Raw genomic sequence first — 23,462 nt, forward strand, 5'->3', positions numbered from 1 at the left:
GAGTCTGTTAGAGCACTCAGCATTTTCTTTCCTTTCTTTTCTCTTCCTTTCCTTTAAGCTAACATCCTTTTCCTGTGCCTGACGGAGAAGGCAGTTGATAAAAGCTGAGTTCCTGTTCACAGATAAGTTTAGAAGGCAGTCAAGCTCAGAAGTTCCTTGAATAAGTTATATTCTTACCACCTCATTTTCCCCCCTGTCAGAGACGTCTGAGCCCCACACAGGAACCAGGCTCACATTGTTCAATAGCCACGGACGTTTCCACAGTAGCTGGGAGGGCCGAAAGCTCTTTCCGCTCTTTGTTACATTTTTTTTTTTTTATTTTTTCCTTCCTTCTTCCAACTTTGCAGTTAAAGAATATTGCTGGGGCATTTCTGAATTAATTCAGGCTGAGCTTCAGAGAAAAGAACAAGAGGCAGGTGTAACTGGGGGGGAAGAAGCCCAGGATGCTCGTGAAGCTTTTGCTGGTCTGTAGTACAGTAGGACTGGCAAAGCTGGTGGAACACGCAGACCATCATGGATATCGTGATGGTTCCCTGCACAGCTTAAAGCCACCAGTTCATGAGACCTCTGCATACCCCCAGAGAGCTCCTCTGCCACGCCAAGAAGGTTACTGGGAGGCAGAAGGGCTCAGGGAGGATACTCAAGATTACCCTTCAAGTGTGATCTCCTCACATCTGGAAGAGAGGGGGGATTTGGAAGCTGCGAGCCCACAGCCCCGAAATGGGTAAGTACCCCAGCATGTCTGTCTTACACATAACAAGAGTGCAATCCTCTCTGATACTTCCATATTCTGTTGATACACGACTGTTTTCATTAGAAGTTTCTCATTAAAATACATTACATTTTAGGGGCCGATCTATATCCAAACAAGAGTGGTTTAAATGCTTTAACTATGCAAACAGAAAGCTGAATTACCTGTGGAGGATGAAACCACAGATGGGACCAACTCTTTGCTTAATCTAAGCAGCAGAATGGGGTTAGGGGTGTGCACACACCTGGCAGAGGTGAAGTTTCCCAGTTCTGCCATAAACCAAAACACTACCTCTGGCAAAACAGAGTTAGAGGAAGTTAATTTACTGACTGTTTCTTATCATGAACCAATGCTGATTATTTCTGCTGAGCATGGCAAACGTTGCCTATCAGCAGACTGTGCCTGCCTGCAGACTTGGGCCTTAGAAATAGAGATGGAAAGGTAATGGCAGGATGTTAGCAAAATAAAAATAGTGAGGAGTAAATATAATGAAGTAAAAAATAATGAATAAGAATGAAAATTACTACAAATTTCACACCCCCACCCCCTTCCAAAGGTTTTCATGCCAGCAAAATGCTTTTCCTGGTAATCTGTAGCAGAAGAATAGTCATTCTGAGAGCAAAAGGCATGTACTTCACTAGAAATACCCTGTGATTTGTGTAAGTTTTACAGGGCATGTAAGTAGGTCTCTAAATGTTTAAAATAGCTGAAAACCAAGCAGGACAGTGAATTAATCTTTTATGGCCTTGATGGATGGGTACAGGAGAACCCTGTTCAGGAGAGCTGAAACAGCAGCACTCTGAGTGCTGTTCACAGCTCAGTGCTTTAGGATGCCCTGGTATTTTTCCCTTTAAATGTTCTTGAGGAAAGGAAAAAAGTGATACGGAAAGAGACTATAAAACCTTGCTCATGTCATGCTTCCCTTTCATGCAAACTGAAGAATGCAATCTTGTTTCTAATCTCATCTACATGTAAAATTAAGGCCTCCCTTCTGCATGTAACATGGGTGAGTGTATGAAAACCTTGCTGTCTTTTATACTACACCTTCCCAAAAATCTGTACCTCCCCTAATAGCCCCAAGGCACTTCCTAAAGCCTGCAAGGCTTCCTGATGGGTAGTGTTCGATAATGACGTGCTCTGTTAATTAACCAGCTCCTGGTTAATGCAGTTCAGACATGGTCAAAGGAAGGAAACAAGGCCCAAGGGGTACTCTGTGCTTCCAAGTTACTCTGCAAGGTGGTAATCATTTGGCTGCTGGTTGAAATGCTGAAAACATTCTGAAAATTCCCAGTACTATGAAAATTCAATGCTGTAAAAAGGTCAGCATGATGTCATATACTGTCCTAATCAGGATTTCTTCCTTGGCTCTGTAGCTCTGTTCAGCACCAGCTTGTCTAATTCAGCTCAATACCAGCTATGACTCATCCTAATTTCCTCCCAAGGAGAGAAATACTTCCTTCTTTTATGGAGATAGTTGCATAATGAGTCAAATCATAACATTCTTCCTAATTATTAAGCTATGTGGATGACTACAGACAATCCAATTCTTTGGATAGTCTGGCAGTAGCTTTAAGGTATTTGCTGTTTTGTAGAGCTCTCACACAGCACACAAAAGGCCAGGCAGCTGCTAGGTCTTAGGAAAGAAACTCGAGACTTTGAGAGGAATTGTATCTAAAAGTAAAGGGAGAGAGGATGAATAAGAAGGGACATCACAATTCTTCTTATAACCACACTCCAAATTCTAAAATGGTTGAAACAACGCACCTTCAGAGCATGAAGTCCTTGCATGCCTGTCAGCTGCTGTGGCTGCAGTACTCTGCTAGGCACAGACACGATGTTGTCACAAATCTGGTATTTCCTCCCTACAAGTGTGACACATTCCCTGGAAAAAAAACATCAAGAAATGGGGTTTATATCTCTCAGGAGGAGAACAAGAAGAAAAGCATCAGGAGTTAAATAGGAATTGAGAGATAAAGGGAAAGAAAGACATGCCATGAAAAGGTGTGACAGACATGCCAAAAAAAGTCCACGATGGTGGAGAATAGTTTTCTACCAAAATGATATCTCACATCTAGTTTGATTTTGAAATAAGAAAATATCTTTTTCACAGAACTAGGAAACAAACGAAGTCTATGGTAACTTGGTCTTTGTGACAATGTTTGGACTCTCATTATTCAAAAAAATTAAAAGCAGTGTTTTGTTCAACCACTTCTTATTTTCCTTTTGTATTAGGAATAGTGGTAGTTACAAAATATTCTTACATTTAAAAAAAATGTATAGCATCATTTTTCATATTGCAGTTATTTGACTAATTGAGACCATCATGACTAAGTACTGCAAGGTACTAATCAGAATCCTCTGGTTTCTGTTTCAACATGTGAGATGAAATGACTCATTAGATCCCAGTCAAATACTTGGATAAGTTATTTTGCTAATTCCTCTAGGAATAATAAAACTTCTCATGTAAGAGTTTTAAAATATAAATCAGTAAGAAGTCACTGGCCTTTAGAGGAAGAACTAGGTAACAGTTTAGTATCTCAGCTGTTGCTTGTATCTGAACAAACAGGAGAAGTTCTGCATGTTCAACTGGATAAGTGTCTGTACGTGTACAAAATCAAAACTATCAAAAGAAGCCAACTTTCCAAAGGAAATCAACTTTTATATTGCTTTTCTCCCCAGCAGCTCTGTGGTTTGACTTCAGCTATTTTATTCTACTGCTGAGGTAAATGGATTCACATGTACCCAAAACTTTCAGCAGAATTCAAAAGGGAAATTAAGAGACCTGTACATCAGGAACAGTCAGGCTCACAACTCAGATTTCATGCACTCAGTGCTGTATTTCATTAAAGAAACCAAGACAAATGAAGCATGTAAAAGGCACATACAGCTCCGACAGCAAAGCCCAAAGCTGCCTGTACCTCAGTTAGCCTGACCTGTCTGTCAAGTAACACTGTAAACCAGATCACTTAAGCATTCCAGGCTAAAAATAATCTTAGGAAAAAGCAGAGGTTATTTTGAACCTTCCCCCTCAGTAACAACACTGACAGAGCCAGTTCCCAGGTGGATGGCTCACCCTGTAAGGGAGAAATGGACGGTGGTGCTGGAATGGGAAGGAGCACAGCAACTACAGCTGGCTTCCCCATCTATCCAAAGTCTCACAGAACTTGTTTCCAGAAGTGAAACCATTGCTAAGGGGCCCCTGGGGAGGTTAATTTTTCCTTCTTTATTTTTAATCCACAAACACACAATGTCATCTCCTGGGATTTTTTTTTTTTTTTGCAACATACCTGCAAAAAATGGAAAGACAAAATTAAAAAGTCCCCAAACTCTACCACCTGACCTATTAAATAGGAAAGGCAGAAATCTTCAGCTTAAGCAAATCCTTAATTTCACTAATATATTTTGCATTTTGGACACACAATTCTCTGAAGTCACCCCTGATTAGAGGAAGATTTCCTGATGTCAGCCAGGTATGTTGTTTTCTCTCTGAAACACTCACCTCTTCCTCTCATTCCACATCAAGAAGCCACGAAGAATCAGGCCTGTTCTTGTGACTACCCAGTGTGTCAAAACATGTAACTATCCTCCCAAGTTATCCTCCACAAGCAGAGAAAACCCAAGTCACTTATTCTAAGGAAAGTCATTGTTCAATCTTAATAGCTTATTATTTTTTGTCTGCTTTTACAGGAAGAATCCATTAATTTAATTAAGACCAGTTTCACATTGACTCATCTATTTCTTCAAAACAAGGCAGGGGCTTTTGTAGGAAGCTTATGGGATACTGAAATTTCCCACCAAAGGGGCACAGAACATATGCTTAAAGTAAAACAGTTTGGATGAAGTGCAGCTAAAAGTGACTTTCAGCCCTCAACATCCTGCAAAGCAGTGGAACAGACATTGAGTGCTCAACAATAGCTTTGGCAGTGCCAAGTGAATCAACAGAAGCAATGGTTTCCTATCAAAGTTAGGCACTTGGCTCCTTTCAGGACTTTGGGAAATTCTCCAATATTTGGCTCCAATATTGAATGGCTCAGCTGCAGGTGGAATAGCCCCCCATTAGCCTGCTTGATGCAAATGACACAGCTCCATTCCACACAGTGCAGGAGTTATTGAACCCTCTGTGCCCACGGGACTGATTTGTTTCACAGCTCATTACTGCACGCTGCAGCAATTAATTTCTTCAGCAGATAGCAAGGGAGCTCCTGTTTCAGCACAGCCACAGAATCACTGTCAGCACTATCACCACCTGGACCCAACACCTTCTTGCTTGTGCAGGTCAGAGCCCCTTGAACAAGTGATCAGTGGGCAGCCCTGAACAAATCTCCCCTCATGCCCCAAACTCCGTCAGGGCAAACCTTGTCGCACGCTGCCCTCACCCTGAGCACGTGCCAGTGGGAAGCTGGACTTCCCAAGCAGTTTTGACTCCCTGGCATCAGCACAGGTGTGCCAAAGGGTGGCCACTGGCTGCAATTCCTGCTTCCAGATGAGGTCTGACAAAGGAGTGGTCAGGCTGTACTAGGGGTGAACTTGAGTCTGCAGGAATCAAAGGATAAAATCCAAGTGTAAGCTGCCCTCTCAATGGGCTGTAAAGCTTCCATTGAGGGGGGATAATAGAAATGAGGTAATGGCTGTGGATGCTCTTGAAGAGGAAAATCCTTTTGCATTTACTTCTCTGAAATAGTTTGTACAGCAGTTGAATTTGGCTCAAAATCAGCTCCCAGTCAAGCCTGCTGTTCCTTGAACTCTTGCTCCCAGTTCAGGACTGCATTTACTCTGAAAGTCTTCACTGCACTGTGGTTTTAGGATGTCCTGCAGGACAGGACTACCCCAACTGATAACAGTTTAACTGTTGGAATTCACACTGCATTCAACATGGGTTACTCAGGATTCTGGAAGATTTCCAGCACTGCATGGAAACCACATGTTTGAAACCACCACTACCACTCTTTTCAGTCCAGTTTGTTAAGGTGAACTGCAAATCAATCTGCTCTCACCCCAGTGAAAACCAGGGTGTTTCATGGGATGAGACATGGGAAGATGCCAGACCCTGCCTGAGAGGGAGTTCTACTCCCTTTGGGAGTTTTCCTGAGGGAAAGAAGGAGAAATATGAGAGTTTCTGCTGTCTGATTTGAATACAGGGTTGCTGGCTGCCTGGGAAGAGCTGGAGAATTCACTGACAGACCACCAGGCATCACTTATCTGCTAATTAAAAACCCAGTGGCACACCATGCTGCTTTGGAGAGCCAGTACCTTCCCAACAGCTGAACCCTTTCTGTATTCCATAAAATAGAAAAAGATACATCTGTCTCAATACTGACATGCCCAGTCTTAGTTTGGATTAATTTAAATGTGGTACTTTATTTCTGTTTTATTGAGGCTGCTTTTTCTTGTCAGTGAGATATTGCACTGAGGAAAAAACCAACCACAGCTAAAGCCTCCTTCTTATATTCTTCTTCAACTGGTATAAATCAGAAGTCATTCTGTACAAGTCAGTGGAAAACCACTTGTTCAAACTGAAATAACAGTCTTCTACTACATTTCTATAGCACACTAAGCAGGAATTACTGCTCATCTGGTGCCTTTTGTGCTGCATAGGAAAATGTTGTGGTTTTGAAAAGTTTTGCACACTGTGAGTAGTAGACACAGGCATAGCTAGGCAGGAGTTTTCAAAGTAATTATAGACACTGGCTTCCCTGAGAATAGAAACCTGAGGAAACTGATGGTGAAGGACAACTCAGTTGGACCAGTACAGCCAAAAGAATAACAAAACTTATGGAAAACATCCCAACATCCTGAATTCCTGAAGCTTTTGTTCAGGCAAAAATTCCACTGACCTAGGAAACTTCTAAAATTATGCACTGCAGTGCCAATCAAGAGAACATGTAGCAAAGAGAACCAAAGTGTGTCAGTCCCTTGCTGAGCTGGGGAGCATTACTCACCCTCACTGACACGCTGTAATTGTCTGTATGAAGGAAAGACACTACCCTATATTCATCTAAGCAGGGTCAATTACTGCAGAGCAGCCATCTAACCTTTTCTCCTGGTTCTGTGGGTTTTATTTTGTTTCTGATGATAAAAGGTGGCCCAGTCAAATCCTAGAATCAGAGAAAGAACTGCCTCCATTTTGCTATGTTTCAGTAAAAGCAGAACTAGATCCAATGTAGGAAAATAGTCATCTTCATATCAGTTCCTAAACACCTGAAAGATTCACATAAAAAGAGCTTGAGCTAACCTACATTTGCTGAATCTTATTTAAATATAGAATGCTTTGTCATCAGATATATTTAACTTCAGACATAAGAATACAGCTGCCTTTTCTGCCTCAGAATTAGGCAGAAGTGAATAGATGCATGTCAAGACTCTATTTAATAAGATTAGAATGTAGTCTAGGGGGGAAAAACCCCAACAAACAACACCACAGGCTAGCAAAGAAAACTATTAAAACACTTTTTCCTGGTTTAAAAAAAAACAGGGATTCATTTCTTTGCAACATGAACCAGGAAAAGCCACTGAACAAATGAAACATTGGCAGCCCTGAATTTGCTAGGGCTCCCTCAAGAGCTGCTTTAACTTTCAGCATTGTGATAAACGTTACTGTTCACCAGATTACAGGGAAGGTTTTTGTGCTCTCCTCACATGAGCAGCTTCTCTCTGTCCCTCTCTCTTCCGGGCAGCAGAAGTTTGCACTAAAGGAAACTGTATTAAAGAGAATAAAAGCAAAGGGTGTTAAGTTGGTTACATATTCAGTGAATGAAGCAACATAGTTACAACCAGGAGAATAAACGCAGCAGTAGGACACAAAGCTGCTGTGTTCCAGAAACCAGCTCAAGAAAGAAAGTGCTATTTGTGAAGGAGCAGCTCTTTGAAATTTCACAGCTTGAGAAGTCCTGCATGCCTCACTAAACTTTAGATCAAGCCCTTCTTAATCTTTTACATTGTTGCACTTAACATTAAAGAATGACATATTTTCCCTCAAGGTTAATCCCGTTGAGTATTTTTAGTTACAGAGAGCAAAGTTTCCCTAAAGGAAGCATTTGACAAGTTGTGCAAAAGTTACTGCAATAGAAGTTTCATCTTTGGCACATGTATCTATTTGGCAGCTCATTACAGGCCTTATCTACTTGAGGAAAGAATAAACTTTGATAAGTTTTATGGAACTCAAAACCTCTGAAAGTGTTTGTGATTAAAACCACAACATGGTATTACATAGCCCTTCAGCTCCACAAATAAACCTTTAAGATCAAGTGAGAGAGAACCAGTGAATATATAGTAAAGAAAACTGGACATAAAGAACTGTGACAAGCATTAAAGGAGGTTTTTTTATTGAGAGTCCATCATATTCCCCCTTCCCCCCCATCCTATTCATTATGCAGAATACTAGTAACTGTCCAAAGCAGGCATCAAGTTGGGATCAACCACTGATGCTGATAAGCAGGACGGGAACAGAGAACTCCAGATCAGAAGGATAAGAAAATGAGCTCTGATTTATTTCAAATGCACCGCTCTATATAAGAGAACATCGAGAAGACTCATTTCATTGGTCATAGAGTGAAAACATGTCACACCATTGGTGTGCAGTGAATGACACAGAGTGACAGAACATATTTATAAACAATGTGAATAACAAGGTAGATTAGAGAATTATTTACATTCTTTCCCAACTGCTTCCCAGGCTCTTGCCTGGTTAGAAAACCTTTCTCTTTCTCTCTGACTGAGCTGAGAATACCCACAAACCACTGATTCAATTTCTGATACAACATAACCCCTTTCTACAACTGGGAAGCTCACCAGGTACCTCCAACACTTCAACATGTTTTGAAAAGGAATCCTTGTGTTTTCTGTTCTGTTTTTGCACATCCACCTGTGCAATACAGCAAAAGCACTCAGAGTCCCACAGTGCCTCATCCTTGCTCACACAGGTTGATGCATGTGCACATTTGGCTCTGCTCTATGTGGGTGACATGACTCCAAGGACTTCTTAGGAAGGATTCGCATATAGTGGGAAAAAAAAAATCAGCCCAGATGATGATTCACTGGGTGTGGATTGTTTTCATTAGGAAAGAACAAAAGCCTGAAGCCAAAGAATCCTGTTTTAAAAGGAGGTTTCCACACTGAATGCAGACTCCTGCCTAGATCTGGCAGGCATCCTGCTGGCAGGGGCAGGGATCCTGCACCTAGCAACGATACCAGCGAGCTCCAGCAACAATGCTTGGGCACTTCATTTCCCCAGGAAACAGTAGAGAGGATTTGAGGGGGAAGGCCTCTCCCAGCTATGTCTTGCCAAGCGCATGAGAGAGGACAGCCCAAAACCAAGCACAAACCAGGTCCCTGTTTTAGAGTTATTTAAGTGACACCAAATACCAGAAAAGTGCCACAGCTGTTAAAGCCTGGCAACAATAATCCTGGTAAACTTCGGCTTACCTTGGGGGCAGACGTCACCAGAGCACATGTGCTGCTCTGCTGGATTTTATGAGTGGTTTTATACTCTGACACAAGCAGTGTTTGACTCTGGAAGAGTAATACTTCAACAAAAAGTTGTGGATTTGTCTTCTAGTTCAGTCCTGTAAGAACCAAGACTCCCATTGATCATAGGCCCAAAATTTCCTCTAGCCACTTGTAAAGGCCTCAAAGCTACAACTCAAGCGAGTTGTTTTGGCTGGAAATCACAACAAAGGCAGCAGCCTCCTTTCCTGACCTGCTTTTCCCGCACTGCAGCCTTTGCCAGATTCCTGCCCTTGCTTCTAACAGATGAAGAGTTTTGCTTGCATGAGTGCTGGCTGAAATCTCAATCACATTTTCCTTAAAAAACAAGGAAGCAAAACCGGCTATGGCCCAGCAAGCCTGGTGAACTGTTCCCATCTAGCCCAGGCTGTCTACTCTTCCATCCTGATGTTTGCAGCTTCCTTGCAGCTTCCTTGCAGCTTCCTCCCCTTCTCCTGGCTGCTGCAGTGCCAGCTTCTGCTTTTGTGCAGGACTCGGTTCCCCATTGTTTCACCAACTCCCTGAGAGGGGCAAACTTTTTCCATATATGCTGATAGTCGGAGATTTGGTTCCTGTATTCCCATTTAAAAATACACTGCCTAAAGTTCAGCTGTTTCCATTATAGTTATTACTCGTCACTTCCTGTCCCTTCTGGTCTTGGATTTAATAATCAAATTTCAGCTAACACTGCATGCCAAGTTTTGACTTTAAAGGAAGAGGCTCACCTACACTCTGGGATTAATAGCTGCCTATGTAATTCTGACTTGGAAAATTAATCAGACTATTAAAACTCACTTGTCCTTGCTAGAAGCATAAAACTAAAACAACCCTTTTTCCCCCCAAAATTATTTTCCTACAGGTGATGGAAGAAATTATTTTGAAGCTAGCCTATTTCATAAAATGCAATCACGTACTATATTATCTTGAAGAAGCAATACTTAGGAAGATATTATTAATGGAATTAATGTTGGATTAAAGTTTTCAGAAGCAGTCTGCCTCAACCTGATGAGTCAGTCATTAGGCATCTGAAATGGCAACGTGCCTAGAAAGGCAATTTGACATTTAAAGTGACATTAACCCACAGGTTATCATGGGTTGGAAATTTCTCCTGCAAAATGAAAGGACTGGAAATGGAACTAACACATCAAAGTTCAGACAATCAGTCCTTTTGTAACAAACTCAGATAAACATCTCAAATGAAAACAAATGAATTGGGAGTGGAGGGAGAGAAGGTAGGAAGCATTTTCCACTTTCCTCATCATACAGCTGGGAAAAAATACAGAAGTAAAAATAAAGGCCCTTCTGCATTTCACTTTTTCTTGGCACTGTTACAGCCAGAGACTTCGAGACCTACTTCAAACTCTTTTCCCACGTTTTTCTTCCATTAGGAACTGGTGCTCCTTCACGCAGTCTCGTCTGGTCACATACATAGAAGCCTGCATGAAGGAGAAGTACATTGTCAACTCCCAACAGCCCTGCCCAAACGGAGCCCCAGACTGCCAGAAGATCATGTAAGTGTCCTAAATAAAACCAGTGAAGAAAAAAGAATTTTCTCTGAAATATCTAAAAGATGTTTTCAACAGTACTGAAGCCTCATCATTATTTCTAGGGGAGTTATAACCAAATTTCTATCTTTGGTAACCGTGACATTTTGGCATAATGTGTTAATAAAAAATGCTTTCTACACCTCATCAGAATACTACAGCATTCAGGATCAGTCCAAACTTGATTGCAAAGGACTCTATTACAATAAATCTAATGCCCAGACCCTTCCTCCCCAGGTACAGGACAGCTCTGAAGCCAGTCTACCAAGTGAAACAGAAGACTTTGAAGTCTTTGCAGTGGAAATGCTGCCCTGGATTTACTGGCAAGGACTGTGAACAGCATGGTAAGCAAAGCTGGAGAACGAGTATAGGAATGAATGACTAAATGCCAGGCACAACGGCAAGAAATTAATTTGCCTAATTTTTCTCCTTTTTTTTAGAATTGATGCCTTGCTTTTTTCAGTCTGCTATGTCCCAAATCACAGATACTTTGAGACAAGAGCAGTCATAATTAGCTGCAATTAATAGTTAAACAGCATTAGCTATTTATTGTTCTGTTAATAGCACCTTTGTAATTGTTACACATGGAGAAAGGTATTAATTTGCTGGAAAGCCTGTCAGATGTTCATCTTAGACAAGTCCATCTAGGAACACCTAATTCCAGGTAGAAACTGGTGACATCAGAAAGCAACACTAGTATGTGAAATGCTCCTATGGTCACTTCACAGGATGAAATCATCTGGCTTGGAAATCACAAGGTGTCCAAGTTCAGAGAAGAGGGCAGCCTTCACTCCGCAGTTTGCATTGCTCCTCCTCTCTGCTTACCCTGGCTGCAAAGGCACTGGCTCCTTGAGCAGGGAGCAGCTCTACAGCACAGGCAGGAACAGTGCCCAGACTAACCTCCAGGAAAGCCTTTAGAGTGAACTACTGTAACTCATTGCACTGGAGAATAAAGCAGTGGGGGCAGCAGGTTGAGGGAAGGGATTTTGCCCCTCTGCTCTGTCCTCCTGAGACTCCACCTGGAGTCCTGCATCCAGCTCTGGGGTCCCCACCTTAAGGACATGGACCTGTTGGAGTGAGCCCAGGAGCACCTCTGCTATGGATGCAGGCTAAGCGAGTTGGGGCTCCTCAGCCTGGGGAAGAAAAGGCTCAACAAGACTTCAGAGCACCTAATGGGGCTACACGAGAGATGGAGAGGCACTTTTCACAAGGGCATGGCATGTAGTGGTAAGACCAGTGGAAAGGGCTTCAAACTGAAATAGGGCAGGTTTAGTATTAGGAAGAAATACTTTGCTGTGAGGGTGGTAAAGCACTGGAACACGTCTCCCAGAGAAACTGTGTTTCTCCCAGAGAAACACTTCCGTATTTGGAAGTGTTCTAGGCAAGGTTGGATGGGTCTCTGAGCAGCTTGGTCTAGTGGGAGTTTCCCTGCCATGGTGAAGGGGTGGGAACTAAATGGTTTTTAAGGCCCCTTCTAACCCAAACCATTCTATGATTCTATGATCTCTGCACCTGCTAATAAAGAGAGAGAGGAGACAGTGTGGTTTAAAAAAACTGAATGGTGGTTTAAAAATGGCATTGTCAAGATTAAGCAAATAATACTCAAAAAGCAGAATTTAAACAGATTTAAGAATTTAAATGGAATTAAAGGAATTTAAATGGATAAAAGGTAATTCCCTTTAGCAATTAAGTCAACCATAACAATAAAGGCAAACATAAGTCTGAATTTTTTTCCACACTCTACATCTAACTCATCTACAGACTTCACAGATAAAAATCTCTGTAGGTTTAGCTTTTCTTCACAGATAGCTTTCATTTGTGGGTTGATCTCTTGGTGAACTTCACTCATAATATTGGAAAGATATCACCAAATGCAGGGTAATTATTTTAGTCTCTCTATGGTTACACTCATTGACCAAAACCAGCTCCTCCATCAGGATCTTCTCATTTGTACAGCATCACTCAATGCTGCTGCTGCCACCAGAATGTTCAGGTAACTGTGGAACAAGGAAGAGGAATTTCCCATCTAGAGATGGGACCCCCAGAAAAGAAAAAAGCCCCATTTATTTGCAATAGACTAATTTCTTATGAGCAAAGCTTGGCATGAATTAAAAATCCCCACACTATACTGCATAGCACTGCCATGTATGCAATGTTGTTTGCCAGTGCAAGAAAAATAAGTTCTCCAGAGAAGGTGTTCTTTCCCCAGGAAGCCTGTCTCCATACCATTTACATGACACATGAAATTCCTGTGTGGTCTTACTAAACTGCAGTAGTTTCTGCATCTAAAACATTTTCACAGCTGTATCATATCTCAATTGCAGATCCTAATTTTATTCTGGTGCCAGGAACTGAAACTGAAGGACGAGAAGAAGAGTTCTCAAACCACAGTATGTGCTTGAAGTTATTTTGTTTGTCATCCCTTTACCTCTCAGTCACTGATCAGGAGGAAAAAAAAAAAGAAAAAAATATTTGAAACTGTAATTTTAAAGTGATACGCTATGGACAAACTCTCTAGTGAAAGCATTCTCTGGGAAAGCTTTGAAAGAATACATTTATTGACATAAATGAGGGCTTTTGCTATAACACTCTGTGAATGTTCACAACAAAGCATCCCAAAGTGTCAAAGCTGTCTGGTCAACAGTGGATGCCAGCTGGTGCAGAGCCGTACCCCTTTCAGTGGCGTGGATGTTAACCCCTTGCTCTGCAAAGAGAGTTCACAGGACAGCACAACATGCTCACAAAAATCTACCAGAAAAACAATCCACTGAAAATGCTATTTTAGAATGGCCCCCCAGAAGCTCTGAGACTAAAATTACAAGGTACCCTAGATTTGTATCTCAGGCACTCCACCCTACCAGTGTAAGCACCACGAAGGACCCTCCCTTACCACCTGGGAAGTGGTGCGGCTTGCAGTGCTATTAAGGGCCTTTCAGCAATTAGCTTCAGGGAAGTATTGCACACTTTGAAATCTACAGTTGAAATTCACAAGTATTTATTTAGAAAAACATCAGTTAAAGGGCTCCTCCATGAGTCAGCTCTGACACTTACACACTGTGCTCCTGACTCCTCAGTGCAATGTCTCAATTGCTCTTTCATCCCCTCCTTTTATTCTAGGCTGTTAAAGCTTGCCATCCTTTCAGTCAATGGCTTGAAAAGAGTTAGTATTCCAAAACATTTTTATGGCATGGGGAGATTCCTAATTAAGAGCATTTTATTGCCATCATGGCGGTTGTAGCTGAAGTTCTCTGCAAATATTTGAATATATTAGGTTTCCATCACTGTTGGAAAAAATCCTTGCAGATAAACTGCAATTTAAGGTGCCAGAAATCAACAGACCCCCTAAATGTCAGTGCAAAATTTTCAATATAAAAACCAGACAGGTGTTCTCGGAGGTCTTGCATGAATACCTGTCACCTGGTCGCTGCACCCTGTTGCATGACTTTGTTTTTCTAATCTTGTGACTAGTGTCAACATCAGTGGATTCAAGAGAAATGTTCGAAGTCATTCAAAATCATGAGGCTTTACTGGATGATCTTCAAAGTGATATTCATCAAGCAGCCAGCACCTTAGGTGACTTACAGAGACTATTTGAAAACAACGGTACAAGCATGGTGTTAGAAGTGAACAAGAGCAATTCAGGTGAGAGGTCTGATGCAGAATTATCAGCCCATGACAGGCCCTGTGAAACCACACAAATCAGAAAGAAAATGTGAAAGCAAAAATACCCTGATATTCCTTGGTCTGCTGGTTGCTTCTACAGACAGAAAAAAAATGGGTGCAATCCCAATGCAAATGAATGAACCAAAGAGTAACTTGAAATGTGAAATGAGAGAAAAGGCACTGTTCAGAATATGCCTTAATCACAGAATAAAGATGTTGCTTATATGGAAAATTTATTAACCTTACTATTCTGCTTCTATGGCTTCTCTTCTGTGGGGATGCAGAGTATAGATCTGTTCTTTTTCCATACTCATGCTATATAATCTGATGTGTGGAATAGCACACTGGTGTTACATGAGAAAATGTAACATTTGACCCATCTCTGGAACACTGTTTCTGCCATATACGGGAATGAGGAAAAAAAAAGAGATGCTAAATTTAACCTACCATAGTGAGCCACTGGCTTGCAGAAACATTTTCTAATGATACAGACTATAGTACTCAGTGAACTTCAAGGCACTCAAGTTTGAACTTTAAAGTCAGAAACTGAGCCTTAGTATAATTTTCATACAGTCCAGATACCTCACAGATTTTTCAAGTTATTTACTCCTGACCTAGACTATTCAGCTGTTAAGATGCTGTATTTGTTGAAAGCATGAGAAAAAGAACATTATGACACAGTCAAAACAGGAATAGCCCACCAACTAAGAACTGTTGAGAAAATGGACAGTTATGGCCACTGGAAAAACCACAACCCCATCCAGGGGTTTCAAAAGCATCATTTTTAAGACATAAATGGGGAAGTCAATACATATCCAAGTTATTTTCTATTCACTCTTAGACACCACGTGCTTCATAGTAACCTTGATTTAACAATAGGTTATTTTTGCAATTGTTGAAATTTATCATGAGGTCAGATTCTGGGGAGTAAGACAGCAACTACTATAGAAAAATGAACACTTGAGTTAACCTGTCTAGACTGTATTCCAAAAGTAGAACTTAATTTTTTTTTTTTCAACTGTATTAACAGATCATCAGGAAAGGCTTCTGCAGCAAGTTTTGTTTCCTCATGTGGAGAATTTTCTAAGAAAACATTTTAACCCGATGTGGGCAAGCTTCAACAAAAGCTTACAGAACCTCTCCAACATAGTAAGAAACCTGTCCCATGATGTGGAAGCCAACAAGAAAAGCATAGAAAGATTCCAAGAAAGCACTGTGCCCAAGAAGGAATTCCAGGAGCTGGGAACTAAATTTGAATCAAAAGTCCAAGAAAACGTAGTGAAAGTTGATCAGGCAAAAAGAGATATAGAGAACAAAGTGCACATGCAGCAGGCTAATATTCACTATAATCTCAGCATGATCAAGGCAGATACTGACACAAGACTCAAGAAGCTTCATAAGATACAGCAGTCCCATTTCTTAGCTTTGAACAACAGCATAGCAAACATGAAACAAGAGCAAAACCTTCTTGAAATTAAATTGGATGCTTTGAAAAAAAATTTAACAGAACTCTCTTTACATCATGGTCCCAAAGATGAAAACAGCCAATTAACCATCAAGCATATGAATGAAATACTGTCAGGGCATGCCAAGCAGCTTAAAGAACTTTACATGGAGTCAGATGTGGCCTTTCAGAATATTGTAGTTTTAGAGAGGTGGTTTAAGGAGTTAAAGAAAAACATGTCAAAGTATAGGCCAGAAGATCTTACAATAACTTTAGCTGAGAAATCAGTTATTATGGAAGAAAACAATGCAGCAATGGAAAGGCAGATATCAGAGCTCAACTACACTCTCTCAAACCTTCAGGAAAACTATTCAGATCTGCTGCGGTACATGGAGGAATGCAATTGCCACAGAGTATCTACTGACACTGATGTACTGGAGGAAGATCCAAGGAATAGCACTTATTCCCTTGAAGATACCCAGTCAAAGGATATGAAGCACTTAGAGTCAGTTTTCAGAGATTTCTTCAAGAATGAAATTGAAGAGCTCTCCTCAGCTATTCCATCCATCCATCTGTCTCTTAACCTCCGTCAAGAGGAGAACAGACAGCTTCAATCACAGGTTACAGCTTTTTCAGAAGACATGGGCTTGCTGAAGAAGAAAGATGAAGAAATTCATCGACACATCAAGTATCTCAACAGCTCTTTTAGCTCTCTTTTGAAAGATGCAATGCGGCATGAAGAAGCACTGGAGGCTTTACTGAGACATGAATTTCTGGATGTCTTTTTTGAAGATGATTTTAGTAGCCTAATACCATCAGTATTTCAGCTGCAAGAATCTCTCAGACACTTCTCAGATAAACTGCAAGAACAAAATGTGACTTTAGAATCTCTTCTGAGGAGATTTCATCCCTTGGAGAGAAGTCACCAGAATAATCATGATGCTCAAAGGCCTCCTAAGCACCCCGAGGAGGAAACACAAACCTCCTCAAGTCTACATGAAGTCAGCACTCAACACAGTGTCATAGAACACATGGAACCTAACTATGAGGCTGCCAAAGATGACTCCTTGGAGAGCTCAGCTTATAATGATATCATGACACTGAAGAATGATATCAAACACCTGAGCCTGGCAATCAAGAGGCATGAATCCAGAGGTGACATAAGCCTCTGCTGCAATCATACAATAGCAAACGTGATTGAGCCACTCAATGTTTCAGTAGAAATCCTCTCTGCAGATTTAGCAACCATCAAGCGGAATCTGGAGGAACATCTGGTGACTTTCAAAAAACTATTTGGAAGCAATGAAGAATTAGATGCCTCAAATATAAGTCTGGATGTTACAAAGATTCAGTCAATGCTGCACAAAAAAGGGAGAAGGCAACAGAAAGGTCAAGACAAGCAAAGAGACAAGAAAAGGTCTGAGAAGCACAGAGAAAATACACAAACAATAAGTGGAAGAAATACAGTGCAGACAGAATTTGTGGAAAAAGGTGTGTTCCTTTTCTTTTACTTGCTCATGTACAGGTCTAGCTTCTTTCTAGGCCCTGATGCAAGTTCCACACACAGAGCATATTAGTATTAGTTATAAGAACTATCAGGTATCTTGTGGGATGCTGGAGGGAGAAATTCTGACATTACTTACATCCTCCCCTTCCACCAGTTTGAGTAGAGAAAAAAAAAGCAGTTTGAGTGAGAAGCAAGTTGATATTCTACTGTAGTATGGTTAAGGCCAATAAAATTACACCCGTTATAGCTGCTAGGAAATTGGTCTTGAACTAATTCAAATTTAGGTGTTTAGAAGACAAATTTTGTTTGTAGATGCTCATGTTAATGCATAGCAGTCTTCTCTTAGTAAGCTTATGTGGAATACTTCTTTTTCCTTGTTACTTGGCTCTGGAAGGAGTGTACTCAAAGCACCAAATCCTTCTCAACACAGACAGACACACTAAATGAACTGCTATAATCTGTGCAAGTGGAACAGGCAGGACTGACCAAAGGGCACATACTCCCTCTCTTACAACCAAGCTTCAGAGACAAGTTTTCAGCTTATACTTCACTGGGACTGGCCAGTTCCCTTTCCCTGTAAGCACGTGACCATAAGCACCTGGTAATTACAACCACCAGAGTTTTAACATTGGCTTTTATGATTGTAGCCCTTGCTATGGACTAATAACAGAGCAATAGCAGAGCAAAAATCAGCCCCTTTAGGCAGCTGTGCTGCAAAACTGTAGTCAAGACTGAATAAGCAGAGAACATATTCTTAACTAATTTATTTTTGGGACAGCAAGAGTGCTATTTTTTTCCTCCTGGGTGGTCCCAGCATTATACTTTTCCAAGAGTTCCAGAGAAGCGTTTGATCTGCTCCAATGCACATAACCATTTCCAGTGTCTAGCTTTGCAAAGAAGCATATAAAAATCAGGCCTGATAGGGATTCACCTTGGGGACCCTGGGGAGAGAAGAGCGCTCACTCACTGCTAAAATCCTGTTCCTCTTTCTTTTTCAGACTCATTGGTGGCATTCCACGTAGGATTCTCAGAAAGAAAGGATAAAGAAAAAGCTGTGAGGTTTAATGAAACGTACCTCAATTATGGAAACAGCTACTTCTCTGAACATGGCCACTTTAAAGCACCACACAAAGGTGTCTACCTGTTTGTCATCTCTGTGGAGTTCAGCTCAGGACCAGCACTGGGACAACTCTCCTTCAGCCGTGGGTACAAAAGAACTCTCTCAAGCAGTCAGAGGAAAAGCCCACATGGAAACACCATGACTACTTTTGCTATAGCAGAAATGGAGAAGGGGGAGACAGTGTGCTTTGAATTGCTGCACGGCTCTGTAGTGAAGCGAAGCCCACCTGGGACAACTATGGGTGGATTCCTAATATCTAAAACTTGAATAGTGACATTTATGTTTTATTAATCTCCTTCCATAGATGCAATGGATGCATTCACTATTGCTTCATCTGTGATGTATTCAATGCTACTGCATGTGTTTAAACATAGCACTACCCTAGTTTTGTCTTCATGCTTCTTTTCTGGAAGTGTTTGGCTTTTAATTAGTTGCTTATGAGCAGCAATGGGATTTTCTTTCAAGTGAAAAGCTAATGGTTTGGACTCCAGATGTATCAGCACACACATCACATCCCCAAATTCTTCCAATGTGAGAACTGCACATAAATGTTTTGTGGGACTTTCTTCACCTTTAACACAAATTTCTCCTTTCCCTTGGCAAAAGAATATCCTTTCACGACAAATACTCCCAGTCAGCGGCAAGGAAAAGATTTTAGGTAGGACTGCACACTTCCATGTTATGTGGATGGTACCTTAAAACCCAGAAGCCAGGGCAATTTTACCTTTTAGTTCTCTGGGGACCACAGACTATCTTGGAAACTTCTGCAACTCACTCCAATGTTTCAGTTTGTGCACAACAGGAACACTAGAAGAGATCCATCAAACACAGTAAAATTCTCTCTATTGCCAATATTTGCAAGCAAGGATCTCCTAAACGGTCCAGTCTTTGTTTCTTGGCCTGTGATGTATTTCAGCTACACTGCAAAAATTTAAAGCATTGTTAAGATGAATTACATTTACAATTAGACACTAGGAAAACGTCAACAATATTTTAGAAATGTTGGTGAAAATGCAGTTTATCTCTAAAGTTAATCCTGAAGATTATCATGAATCCAGCCCAGAGTTCAGTATTCAGTAAATATTTTAAAACCAAGCAAGCAAAACCAAAATCAAAAGGCATGCTCATTGGTCTGTTGTCACTGCTGAATATAAATTTGTAATTACAGTAAACCAAAGAGTAGAACTTCTGAAATGTAGAGGGTTTTTTATTTCCAAAACTTCAAAGTGACCATGCCTGGTCATGTCTTAAACTTTTCTCTTGTCAAATAAAACTGCCCAAAGACTTTCACATTAAAGAAGTTCAAGTATTGTGGTATTTTTATCTATCCTAATTCCTTACATAGCAATATTAAAACAATTAAATTTGCCAAAATTCAATGCACTTTGAAATTTACAGTATTTTTGATGAAGATATAAATTATTCTGCAAATTGCACCCTTTTAAGGTAGCATTTTTTAACAAATCTATTCTGCTGTTAAGAATTTTCTCCCCACCTACCTGTATTCTAAGCAATACTAACCTATCATTAGTTATTAAAAACCCCCAACACACAATGCACTTAAAGCAAGTCTGACAAGCAGACAATATCTATCTTTTGAAATAAAGCCACAAAGCAATTTCAGCTACTGACTTGCTGAGAAGATTGTTTTCTCTATCCTGAAAAACCCATGAAAACTAACAACAAAAAATGCTCCTTCTCTCCTCCTGGCCAATGCTGATTTCCACAGGAGATGCCCAGGCCAGGTGCTCCTGTTTTTCTAGCATGGAGCCATGGCTCACACTGCTGTGCTGCAGGCAGCACAAAGTGCCTGCAAACTCACTGTCATTTTCTGTCCCACTTTTGCTCATAGCATCTAAGGGAAGAAAAAGAATAAAATTGAAGAGGTGAATGAAGAAAACCATCAAATTTTAAGATTAGGTTCTTTTAGTACAAAGCTACCATCCTGGGGTGGCTTGGATGGGTTTCTACCAGTGTTCCTCCAATTCCTGACTTTTGTGGTGGCAGCAATCTGCAGAGCCAGGCCAAGTGTGCTGCCTAGGTCAGGGTGCTTCAAGGAACACCTCATCTTCAGTGCACACCAATTCTGCATCTATCAGCCAAGTTCCACAAAAAAGTACCACTGTGGAATATGTGTATGTTACATATGGGGGATATGATACATGTATATATTTCAGAACACTTTGTTTTTTAAACTTTGACAGAAAGCTTCAACTGGAATGAAAACCACTTGGAAATGGACACAGGAGGTTGCAGAGAGCACTGCAGTTCATCCAGTCAGGTTTTGTGTCCTTCCTTGTGCTTATCAGAGTACTTTTGTTGAAGAACATGCCAGATGAGTTCAGAGAGCACTGATTCCAGAGTGAACAAAATGTTAATTTAAAGATGTTTTTGTATTCTAAAGTTGTCTTCAAATATGTGCTTAAGTTTGCCACCTGCACGTACAAAGAAGACACACTTGACTGGAAGACTAATTTTTATGGGGCAAAAAACTAATCAAAGACAATGGGATAAATCACTCTGCTGGCTGCATAAGCCAGGAAGACTGACTTCCTTCTCAAGCAACAAGAGAACGATGATTAATTTACTGGGCTGTGGTTTTGTTTGTTCAAAGCAATAAACCAGCTTTTAAATAAGCCTCCATCTAAACCACTCCTGCATTTTTTGGGTGGGATGGTTGTTTGGGCTTTTTTAGATCAACATAGCCACACCACTATGACCTGTATTTTTAGGCAAACCAGAGAAATGAATTTAATGAAGATAATTTAAAATACAGCTATTGGTTGGCTCAGTGGATTTAGGAGACTTTCCAAACATGAAAAACAACCTGAAGCTGACCATAGGCACTGGGAAGAGTTGTTTGTAAGAGCTTCAGGATCCCTCACAGCAGACTGACTAATGTGCCTGATGGCCAGGCAGCAATAGGCACAGAAACATGTGCTCACTCCAGGATACAGATACATGTACTATCAATCTGACACTCATATTTAAAAATAAAGGCTTCCAGCAGCTTTTAGTACTTCCTAGAAACCTGACAGAAAACATTGCCACTGCTTCAAGTTTCTGTGTTTCCAGATTAAAGCACTAAGCTTTGTAATAAGGTAGAAAGCTGCACAGCTTACTGCCTTCATGGAATTACTTTGTTACTGATCTGCTGCTTTATGAATGTCAGTATCTTATAGTACATTTTAAAACTAAAGTCTCCTAATTTTTTTTTCTTTTCCATTAGACAATCTCCTTACTGTACTCCAAATTCAAGTACTGACTGTATCATATATAAACAATTTTACTTTCTATAGACCAGCAATGCCTGAATTCTTCAGATAATATTCACATCAAGCCAGAGTCTGAAGCCCAAGGAGGTCTCCTCATGAAGCACTCAGGATATGGTCAGCCCACAGCAGTGGTCCTTTCCTGGCTCTGATTCACAGCTGATACTGATCTACTGCATTAGCATCAGTGAGAAAGACCAAAGTGGTGTTCTGGGGAAAGGTGAAGATAGAACTGCAGAAGGAATTATGGAAATTAATAGAATTAAATTTGATCCTTTCTGAATTTGGTGATACTTCTACTATTTATTTCAAAGTTTGTGCTTCAGTTTGCTAACTACTCAGTTTGCTTTTTGGTGTGCCCACAAAACATCCATGTGTGGTGTTTACACATTTCACTGGATAAAGCTGTTTCACGTCTTAGATACTGATGCAAGCTCACCAGTAACGTATTCTACCTAGTGCTCAAACCCGCCCATTTATAACGGAGAACATTTTGGTATTCATTACTCGCAGGCAGTAGAACTTACTGTCACTCAAAACTCCCGTTTTCCCAAATCCTTTCTTTAGGACACAGCACCACCCTGCGGCCGTTGCACGAAGCAACACCGAGAGAAAAAGCTGCTCCTCAGAACACGGCCAGGTGCAAACACCCACAACTTTCCTTATGTCCTCCTGCAACGCTAGCATGAAATCCCAGTTTTAAATCCGACCACGACCATGCAGCCACTGAAGACATTCCATTCCAAAATAGCCACAACCATAGGAAAAAGGTTTACTTTGCCAAGATACTAATTTAAGGAGACAAAACCTTTATGCAGTCTAATTTCCTGGTATTTTGTGTTACAGTCAGAAAGGTTTGAAACTACATTGCTGATCTTTCCACTGCACTTCCCAGAACTATACTGCAAGAATTTAACACTTGATTGTATAGGAAAAACAAATCAAGGCTTATAATTATAATATATTGGTAACAGTTTTTATGATGTTCAGATATCAAACCTTTCTAGCTACTGTAAAACATATGTATCTAAATCTAAAATTATTCTTGATTAAACGCAAAAAAGAGAACAGAAGCTGATCTTACTTCTTTCTCCTTGTAAACTAAGGGTGAACTCTATGGAGAGTAGAAGCCAATACATTTCTGCAATGAGAAGATTCTGACACTCTCTTCATAGTACTCACAGGTGAGAGATATCCCCTTGACTGGTCTTCATTTGCTTGAATCATAAAAACCAGAGTAAATTTAGCAAGAATACAGAAGCACCTGCATATTTTTGCAACAAGCAGTATATACACATATTAAAATCAAATCTCATACCTTGGACACTATTAAACAAAAAGAATGTTGTACACAGAGGGAATAAATAGCAACTACAAAATTCCCTGTCCCTTTGTTTTTCCTCTTTTTACCTGGTAAGCTTAAGGCAAATTTATACGAATAAAACCAACATGTAGTGAACTTGCATATGTTCAAATAAAAGTATTATTTGATTTTGACTTACTTTTGGCTTTGCTGTAACACAGGGATAAAAACCAGGAGAAGGAAACACTATTTTTTACTGTTGCACCCGAATTTAAATTTCGTGCAAAGAATTAAGAGCTTGAACTTAGAGAGCACCAAATACTTTTCAATATCACTGAACAATAAAGGCAGTAATTAACAACTTATTCAGAGACTGG

General features: G+C 40.5%; 1 protein-coding gene across 1 annotated transcript; it reads left to right on the forward strand.

Annotated features, from left to right (window-relative positions):
• Nucleotides 1-350: 350 nt before the first annotated feature.
• MMRN2 (multimerin 2) lies at nucleotides 351-23,269 on the forward strand. Its single transcript, XM_053984409.1, has 7 exons — nucleotides 351-724; nucleotides 10,621-10,743; nucleotides 11,014-11,120; nucleotides 13,101-13,166; nucleotides 14,245-14,418; nucleotides 15,470-17,374; nucleotides 18,389-23,269. The coding sequence occupies exons 1-7, from the start codon at nucleotides 444-446 to the stop codon at nucleotides 18,775-18,777; spliced, it is 3,045 nt and encodes a 1,014-aa protein (XP_053840384.1). The 5' UTR covers nucleotides 351-443; the 3' UTR covers nucleotides 18,778-23,269.
• Nucleotides 23,270-23,462: the final 193 nt, after the last annotated feature.

This window comes from Vidua macroura, chromosome 8 (genome assembly GCF_024509145.1).
Source record: "Vidua macroura isolate BioBank_ID:100142 chromosome 8, ASM2450914v1, whole genome shotgun sequence".
Lineage (NCBI taxonomy): Eukaryota > Metazoa > Chordata > Aves > Passeriformes > Viduidae > Vidua > Vidua macroura.